Below are 9,512 nucleotides of genomic sequence, written 5' to 3' on the forward strand. Positions count from 1 at the left end.
CAGGAGCAGGACCCCCGCCCAGTCGCTGCTGCCACCAGGGGCCACTGCAGAGAAACGCCCCAGTGCCACCCGCTCCCGCCCCGCCGGCAGGAGTCCCACTCCAGCTGTTACTTCTCAAAGTCCCCCTGCCCTGCCCGCAAAGCCAGAACAAGGGCTTCCAGGATTCTCCAGCCAGAGGACTCCTCCAAAGTGCGCAGCAAAGAGACAACAGTCAGGAGATGCTGTGAGAACGTGGCTTTATGAACCGGGGAGGCTTCGGGGCAAGAGGGCCGAGGGTGAAGCGGGCAGGCAAGGGGGTGGGGGGCAGGGTCTCCCACCTCCAGCTTAGTAGGAGCAGACGAAGGGCAGCCGCCTTTTGCATGAAGCTCGTCGCCAGTTACCCGCTGCAGGCAGAGAGCACAGTGCTGTCAGTCCACCTGAGTGTGGCCTGTGTCCCCCAGTGCCCGGCCAGGCACCTCTCAGCTGACCTTTGCCGGCCAAGCCGAGGGCCGTGTGTCTCCCCATGTCCCAGCTAGCCACGATCACTGATCTCTTCTCTTGCAGAGACAGTGTGCTAAGGGCTTCCTATGGACTGTCCTTCCATCCTCACAGTGATGCCAGGAGGTCAGGGCTGCCAGCACTCCCACTTCACAGATGGGAAAACTGAGGCTCAGGGGAGTGATAACCTGCCCTGATCTCAGCAGACAAGCAGTGAATGGAGCCAGATGTGGACCTCGGCCATCTGAGCAGCCCGTGTGGTCTTCGCCCCTGTTCTAAACTCCCGCACGTCGGGCAGCCCTGCTGTTGGGAGCTGGGGAGTCATCTGTCAGCTGGCCCTAGTTCCCACATCTTTCCCGTGTCCCTCGGCCACACTTCAGATTATCGAGTGTCCCTCCTGTCTGTCCCACACTCTCTCCTTGTCACCATCCCGTCGGAGGAAGGGAGGGAGCCTCGCTGAGTCTGGAGGACACAGAGCCCCCAGCCCGTCCAGGACCCCTCACCTTGGCTCTGAGGATCCCTGCACCTCAGCCCGGCTCACACACAGGGTGGGGTTCTCCAGTGGGGGAGGCTGTGTGAGGGGAGGCATGTCTGTGCAGCTCACAGGGGCCTGTGTGTGGGTCCACCCCCCCACCACCACCTTGCCCAGGCGCCTGGCCCCCTCACCTCTGGTGCACAGGGCCACACAACGGCCTCTCCCAAACCTAGGTTGTCCTGCAGCCCAGAATGCAAAATTCCAGTAACTCCCATCAGTCCAGAAAAATCTCCTGCACCGTAACTACAGAAGAGAGAGGCTGGGTCAGAGGGCGGAGGTCCAGGAAGACAGGTGCTGGGGCTCCTAAGTCCCCTGAGCATCCCTCCTGGACGTCTATAATCTCCTCTCACTGTGTCACCTGGATAGGACCCCACCGTACAGACCCACCCCCAACGGTTTACAGGTAATGACACGGAAGAGCAAACATCGCTTCCAGCTCTCACGCAGAGCAGGCTTCTCAAACTTCACTGAGCAGACACATCTCCTGGCGATCTGGTGGAAATGTGGATTCTGATCCAGGACGTCTGGGGTGCGGCCCAGGATCCTGTATGTCAACAAGCTACCGGGTGATGCTGATACTCTGGTCCCGGGACCACAGCTGAGAGCACTTACTCAGGCACAGCCCCCAGGGTCACTCTGAGGGAAGGACCCCCTCAGAGATGAGGACACCGAAATACGGAGGCAGGCATTCAGCCACTAAGGGACCAAGCTGGGTGTGAACTCTTGTCTCCTGACTCCAGTGACGGGCTGGTAGACATTTCACAGCCAGCTCTGGTGGAGAGTGTGAGGCAGACGAAAGAAAGAACCCTGTTTATGATAACTGTCCATTTCTCTGTGCAAACGCACCCACCAGGGCAGATTTCAAGCTGCAAGCGTGAAGCCACTGAACACGGGTGAGGAGGAGAAGCGCTCAGTCATCACGTCTCCTACATCAGCACAAGCCAGCCTCCTGGGCCAGGATGAGGCTCGGTGGGGGCAGGTGGTGCCTTGAGGCACTCAGAAACGCCCGAGCCCCGGGCCTTCCCTGGTGGTCCAGCAGTGAAGAAGCTGCCTGCCCTTGCAGGGGCCGTGGGTTTGATGCCTGATCCTGGAAGACCCCACGTGTCGCAGAGCACCCACTTGTGCTCCCACTGCTGAGTGGGGCTCTCGATTCTGTGCACCCCAACAAGCAAAGCCACCTCAATAAGAAACCCATGCCCCACAGCCAGAGGGTGCCCCAACCACACCTAGAGAAAGCCCGTGTGCGGGCAAATATGAATACAAGAAAAAGGCTTTTAAAAGATAGGGGATTGACTTCCCAGTATTAAACCAACCTTTTTATAAAGGACAGAAAGAAAGAGCTTCCTCTCCCTGGACACTGGCCCCTCACTTACCCGACCTCTGATGAAGCCTCCGATCCAGACCTGTCCGTAGTTGGTCGTTGTGCTCAAGCGATGGATGATAAGGTTGACATTAAAGTTGTGGATGGAGGCGAGGTTGCCTCGGTAGCACTTCCTGCAGACTCTCTGCAGAGAGAACAGGTGGGAGAGAAAATTCACTGTTTTCATGTTAAGTTCCTGAGTCTCCAGGACAGACCCCACATCCATTTGCAAATCAGAAATCAGGTATCTACTGCTCCCCCTGAATCCCATCTCTTGTGCCTTTCTTTGGGCTTCCCTGGTGGCTCAGCTGGTAAACAATCCGCCTGCAATGCGGGAGACTTGGGTTTGATCCCTGGGTTGGGAAGATCCCCTGCAGAAGGAAATGGCAACCCACTCCAGTACTCTTGCCTGGAAAATTCCATGCACAGAAGACCCTGGTTGGCTACAGTCCATCGGGTCGCAAGTGTCGAACACAACTGAGCAACTTTACTTTCTTTCTTTCACTTTCTTTTCTGATGCATATTAGGCTAAGAGAACCACTAGTCTAAATAACAGGAAACAGAACATTGAATCCAATCCCGTCTCTCCATCCCAGGTCCCCCGTAGCAGCCTCGCTGCCATATACCTGAGCTTTCTTAAACCTCCTTGGGGTCCCCACCAGCCTGTAGCGGCAGGTCTTGCACTCAGGACTGCCCAGAAGTTGCACTGTCTCCTCTTCCTTGGGGCACTGCACGTCCTCATCTAAGTCATCTGGGTCTGAGGCCCCCTCATCATCGTGGGTGTCCTCGGCCTCCTCTCTTCCCGACTCAAGCACCTCACCACTCAGGGCCAGCTCTCCTTCCTGCCCCCCTGAGCCTTCAGAGTCCTGGCTCAGGTCTGCCTGTGTCTCCAGATCACCCAGATGGGGGACATCCTTCTCTGGAAAAAAGAAATACCCCAGCATCAGACCAGGTACCACCTTCCTCCAGGACCACGGACAGCTCTGATGGCTCCACCCAGTCTTACTACGGACCCCATCTGGAACCAAAGACGGGAAGGATCCCTTGGGGGTTGGATGAGCCAGAATTCTTGCATCACACACACAGTTGCATGAGAACCTGATCCCAGCTGACACCACGTGCGGGTAATTTGGAGGTGAGAGATGTGAGAAGCCCTCATCTTCACAGAGGGGTGTTTTTCCTTGGAAAGGAGCCCTGGGGGAATGTTCAGGTCACAGCTCTGGGTCCAGGAGAAATCTAACTAGAGAGGGGCTGGGGCAACTGAACAGTGGGCTGTGGCCCTGGACCTAACGGAACAAAAAATGATGCAAGAAAGATGAGCGGAAGATGGATGAGAAGGGAAGGGGAGCACTCACCCAGATAGAGAGCAGAAACTGTCCCCAGCAGCAGAAGGAGCAGGAGCAGGCAGCCTTTCATGTTCCTACAGTCGTCTTATGACAGACACACAGCTCCACGTTCCCTCCTGGGGTCTTCCCTTGTGTCTGCACGGCGCCTGGAACACAGTGGAGAGGCAGGGTCTGCTCAACTGGTAGATTAAAGGGCAAAGTAGAGAGCTTCCTTGTCTCCCAGCGAACAGACCCCGAGCTGGAGAATCAGGGGAAGAACAGGGAGTTGTCAGCCCAAGTCCTTTTCCTGAGAGAACATCACTGCTCCCTGGGACAGAGCTCAGCTCAGACCAGCATTCCTGCAAGAACAAGCGTGCTCACCTTCAGGGCCAGAGTCAGACACACTGGGGAAGAAGGGGGAGGACAGGGGTCATTAAGGTGCACAGGACCGGAGTCCCCGCTGGTTCCCATACAGAGCCCGGGTTCTTCCCAGCCCTGGACCTGTCCTCCCGGGGAAGCCGAGGGAGTCTTACCTCCTGAGAGTCTGAAGCCTCCGCTCTCAGCCTCTGGCTGTTGGCACACAGAAGCTGCCCTTATACTGGGCTTTGGGGAAATGGGAAGAGGCCAGGAGGATTGCCCCAGGCTCAGGGGTTGGACAGTGGGGCTGATAAGAGGTTGGCTCACTCCTCCCACCCTTGGGCCCTGCACTCTGTTGGGACGTCAGGGACCTGCCTCCTGTTTGGACATAGATGTCCCAACACCCTAGTAGGCTCCAGAAGCCCCCGTGACTACTGTCCAGACTGAATTTTTATCAGTGCCTCTAAAGGGTCGATGTCTGTACAATCCTCTTCAGTCCCAGAAGCAGCCTTCCCTGGGTCAGTTTTTCAGCAAATGCCATGGCGGATCCGGGGGGCAGGGAGACCAGGGGGAGGAGGGGGAGGTAAGGGAGGCTCGGCCCTCCTGAGCTCTTGTTAGGCCGTGTGTGCACGCTTCCTGTGCGTCACATCCCTGGATCCTCTCCTTCCTCACCTCGGTCCCACGAGGACGTGCGATCAGCCCAACTTCACTGATGTGAAGAATGACTGAGATTCAGAGAGGGCAGGTGACTTGCCAAGGTTGTGTGGGAAGTGGGGGAGCTGGGATTACTAAGCCTTTGAGGCTCAAAACCTTCTCTCCCTCTCTGTGTCTGTCTCTCCCCCTCTTTCCCTTCTTCACTCTCTTCCTGTTTCTCCCTCTCCTCTCTCTCCATCTCTTTCTCATCTTTAAGATGAAAAACGCATGCTCTTTCCTTTATACCGTGGCTCTCGATCAAGGCTCTCAGCCTTTGCACAATTATTGTTGGGAGTCAAATCATTCTTTGATGGGGGTCGGTGGAGGGGTTCTCCTATGTTTTGTAGAAAGTTCAGCACCGTTAAGTCACTCTGATACGTCTCCACACATTTCCAAATGTCCTCAAGAAAGCAAAACTGCCTCTCTCAAGTTCACTGACCTAGTTCAGGCCTTGTTGTCCAGCCTAGAGGCAGATATTCTCATAAGGAAGCAACAGCTGGAGTGGAGACCTTCGTACTGAGTCTTCCCATTCTCTGTGGGCCACGCTTCCCTTCTAACCCACCAGCCCCCTCGGTCGGCACAAGAGGCAGCAAATGAGGCACTCAGCTCAGTTGCAGAGTTCAAGGGGACACTAAAGAATTCAGTAGTCAAGATAAATAAACATTTCATGCAATCTTTCTTAAAAGTCAGAATCACTGCAAAAGTACCGTGATGAACAAACGTCAAGATATTCATCAGTCAAGTTCCAGCCACATTCACTGCAATCCAAGGAGAGGCCAGCAAGGGCTGAGGCTGGATTCTGCCAGAGGTCCCGGCCCGGAGCCCGTGGACCCGTTGGGGCGGGGCCTCCCTCTGGGGTACCCTCGCGGGACAGTGCATCATTGTTCCTCCACTCCTGCCCAGCCGTCCAGTGCTCAGGTCACCAGGGAGAGGGCGCCCAGAGGTTGACCGGCCTGGATGCCTGCCCCTGCTCTGCTCTCCCTGGGGCCCTGCAAATGGAGAAGTGTCTGAGAGGTCACTTCTGGGCTGATTGCAGAGTAACGGTCTCAGCCGTTATCTCCCGGGGCCAACGGACCCGACCCTCAGCTTATCTACCTGACTTGGGGCTTGGGGGGAATTGGTCAATTCCAGAGAGGGAAAACCTGGTCTTCAGATTTCAAGCTGGAGACTTCCCTTGGAGGAGGAGTGGAGGCCTAGGCACTCCTCCATTATTCTGCCAGTCCTGGGCCCAGGCCAGGGACACCATTTCACACAGCAGTTGGGATGACCAATAACATCGGCTGGTGTTGCAAACCAAAGCCATGATACGCTTCTCAAGCGCTGTTTCATGTAAACGTCCCTGTTTCACATATTAGGAAACAGCCTATCAGAGAGCTGAAATAAGTTGCCCAAGACCACACGACAAGTCAGAGACAGGCCTTCCGGCTCCTTATCCGCCTGCCTACCCTTGGCCTCCTGTCCCTGGAATCCAATCCCTCTCTCCGGCCTCTCCCCTAGGCTGACCCTGGGCAAAGACATCCCAGTGACTTCAGGGGCCCCCTCGACATCATGATGATGTGGCCCAGTGTGAAACTGGAAACAGCTCTCTAGGCCTTGCCACGAGGCAGGCAGAGTCTTACTTCCCCAACCAAGGATCGGTCCCACGCGCCCTGCAGGGGAAGCTCAGAGTCTTAACCATGGGGCTGGAAGTCTGGACATAACATTTCTGGAGCTCCACACCATCCCAACGCTGTGCTTCAGTAAGGCTTTTGTATCCTTATCCTACCCTCTTAATCTTTACGTTCACCTGAGGGCCTTAGGCACTGCCATTCTAGTCGACAGATCCATCAGAGAGGGGAAGTGACTTGCCCAAGGCCACACGGCGAGGTCGAAGACGCATGTCTGAGCCTAGTGAGTGACTCCCATGACCTTGCTGTCTTTGATTCGCTCAACTGTTACCCATTAGGTAATGGCGCCTACCTTTTCAGCATCCGTGAAACCCCACCTCTCTAGCTTACCGCGTGCATCTCTGTTCGTAGGGGTTTCAGCTCTGCCCCTTGTGTGAGGTCCGTCAGCCCCACATCTCGCAGAGGGCAGTGTGCTGTGTTGTAAAATGCAATCGCCACTCCAGAGTCAGCCACTCGGGTCTCAATATTCCCATCCACAAACCAAGGCTGATGACAGCACCTACCTCTAATGAGATCTGCTCCAGTAACGCTCTGAGGACAGTGCCAGGCATGTGGGCTCGGGGTAGCCTTTGTAAGGAAACCAGGACCCAACTGTCCCCCTGGTCAACTACTACACACCGAGAGTTGGCTGAGTGCTGTGGTCCAGCCCCAGTGGATCCAGGGAATTCGAAGCAGGGACAGGGTCAGCGAACTGGATACAATAGCTTTAATTAAATATTAATTAGAGATATGAAGAGTAATAGAATAAGGAAGGCTCAGTAGGAAAATTCAGCAGAGAAAAGAGGCTGAATAACTTGGTTTACATGGAAAGCTAATAAAGTTCCAAGACAAGGAATTTCATCACCTACATAGGCCGCAGGCGTCCTCCCGTTCTCCCGAAGGAGAGGAGACACTAAGGCCTCCCCGGTCAGATCTTAGAAGCCCAGGCACAATTAGTAGGCTTGACCAGCCTCCACGGTCCAGATGGGAATTCAGCCAGAAGGTGAGAGAAAGAACGACATGAGGAGACCAAGCTTCGGTGAACAAGGCCTGCACTTTATATTCCAAAGTAGTTTTTATACCTTAAGTTGTGCATAGAGGATAATGGGGGAAGGGGTAGAGTCATGCAAGGACAGCAGTCCTTGATCCTAATCGAAGCCAGGCTTTCAAACTTATCATATGCAAAAGTTTAGGTGATTTACATCATGTTCTGGCCAGGAGGCCTGTTAACATTTTATGACCCTTTCTTCAGAAAACTTATTTTTCTCAAAAGGTGATTATTCTAAAGTCAGGCGCCACCCTCCGAAAGCATTAGATAAAGTTGCATTCCTATAGGGCAAAGGTGTGGTGGGCTATAACAAGAAGAGAATTAACTCAGGGGTCCAAGGTTACAAACATTAAAGCTCCTCCTTACATTCCTATACACCAATTATATTAATCAATACACTCCCAGGGACACAGTAGGTAAGGCATATGGAAACTTAGCAGCAAACATTGGCCCAACAAGTGAAAAACCCTTCACCAATACAATTTCTAATCAATCTTTTAACTGCTCAAAGGAATCTGTATTTAGATAGTTTAGAACATCTCATGCCTCTCATGGTTGGGAGGCTGTGAACAATCAAATGTGGCCGGAAGAACCTGTTCAGGCAGGCTAGAGGACTTCCAAAGGAGTCTGTAGGTTGAAACACTCTTGTCACGCCCAGGAACATTACCAACTGGAGCTGTAAGTTAACTCTTTTTCAGAGAGAGGTGGTGGGGGACAGCCCCCTGTAAAGTCAGAGGTGTAGGTGAGAGCACAAAGCAGTAAAGTAGGCAGACTCTGGTTTTGGGGGTGGGTGCTTGAGAATTTCCAGCGGGACTCCTGAGGCTCGATCCCGCCTTTGTGTATGCTGAGCCTCCTTCCTCATGACCTTTGCCACAGGCGGAGTTCCTCACACTGGCTCGCGGCAGCTGAGGGCCCGCTCTGTGTTCAGGATGATGTAAGGAACTCCAGGGACTCTGCTGTAAAGACGCCAGCTGAACTGCCCAGGGCTTAGTTAGCATCGTTTTGCAGGGGAGGGTGACAGGAAGCCCACATGTGGGGATATCAGGCCAGCGCTCCTACTGTATTTAAAATGTATCTAAGTATGTGTAAGATGCAGCCTGTCGCCTGCACTGTATCGTAGACTGCGCGGGGAATTGTCCCAGAGGAGACTCACCCTGTGATGGAGCCACGTCAAGACACAGGATCTTTCCAGGAGCCCAAATGCCTCCTTGTTGATTTAACCCCCAGAGATAGAAGTCACACCTCTGCCTCTAACACACCGCCAACAGAAGAGATTTGTGAGGAACGAGATGAAGTCTCCCTGAGCACAAAGTCAGAGCCCAGCACATATTTAATGCTTCATAAACGAGGGACTTTGTTGCTCTTTATGATTAATTCTGGAACAAAGAGAAGCAACGCCTCCCCGCACCAGAACACAAAATCCCCGAGGACAGGAGCGAAAGCTCTGCACCGGCACAGGCCTGAACCCGTAAGTTGTGTCGGAAAACCGCCGTCATGGAAATCTAGACAACAGCAGGTACAGCGGACCTCGGTTTGATTTCTTTCTTTTTCACCTCACTCTGCAAACTTGGGTAAGTACCTCTCCTATCAGGGCCACACTCAAAACATTAAGCTTCTTGATTTGCTTAAGGCCCTGAGGTGGGACTTCCCTGGTGATCCATTGGCTGAGACTCCAAGCTCCCAAATCAGGGGCCGGGGTTCTATCCCTGGTCAGGGAATTAGATCCCACTTGCTACCACGAACAGAGCCTGTGAGACAGAGCTCCTGAGCGCCTGAGTTCTACAGTTCAGGGCCACAGCTAGAGAAGCCTTTGAGCTCCAAGGAAGACCCAACACAGCCAAATCAAATACATAAAAAATGAAATTATTTTTAAGTGAGGTTTTTCCTTTGCCTCTAAGACCGTTGGACCTTCTATACTTCTGTGAATTTCAGCAGTTCTGGAGAAAAGGGCTTCACGGCATTGACGCCTTACTTTCTCACCGCACCCCCAGCAGAGGGTTCAGGACGCCCTACTTCCTCACCTCGGACTGGGACTCCCTCAGCCCCAGCGAGGTTGGAATCCTGTGCCCCA

The 9,512-nt window shown here is 53.9% G+C and overlaps 1 protein-coding gene across 3 annotated transcripts; it reads right to left on the reverse strand.

Moving 5' to 3' along the window:
• Positions 1-219: 219 nt before the first annotated feature.
• Positions 220-8,865, reverse strand: LOC139176045 (proteoglycan 3-like). Of its 3 annotated transcripts, none has more exons than XM_070804274.1 (6): positions 8,595-8,865; positions 3,728-3,864; positions 2,999-3,291; positions 2,386-2,517; positions 1,144-1,255; positions 220-383 (listed from the first exon to the last, which is right to left on the reverse strand). In XM_070804274.1, the coding sequence occupies exons 2-6, from the start codon at positions 3,786-3,788 to the stop codon at positions 325-327; spliced, it is 657 nt and encodes a 218-aa protein (XP_070660375.1). In that variant the 5' UTR covers positions 3,789-3,864; positions 8,595-8,865; the 3' UTR covers positions 220-324. The 3 variants fall into 3 exon arrangements, with proteins under 3 accessions (XP_070660375.1, XP_070660377.1, XP_070660376.1); XM_070804276.1 differs by lacking the exon at positions 8,595-8,865 and adding an exon at positions 7,263-7,444; XM_070804275.1 differs by lacking the exon at positions 8,595-8,865 and adding an exon at positions 6,918-7,201.
• Between the last annotated feature and the right edge of the window lie 647 nt (positions 8,866-9,512).

This window comes from Bos indicus, chromosome 15 (genome assembly GCF_029378745.1).
Source record: "Bos indicus isolate NIAB-ARS_2022 breed Sahiwal x Tharparkar chromosome 15, NIAB-ARS_B.indTharparkar_mat_pri_1.0, whole genome shotgun sequence".
Taxonomy (NCBI): Eukaryota; Metazoa; Chordata; class Mammalia; order Artiodactyla; family Bovidae; genus Bos; species Bos indicus.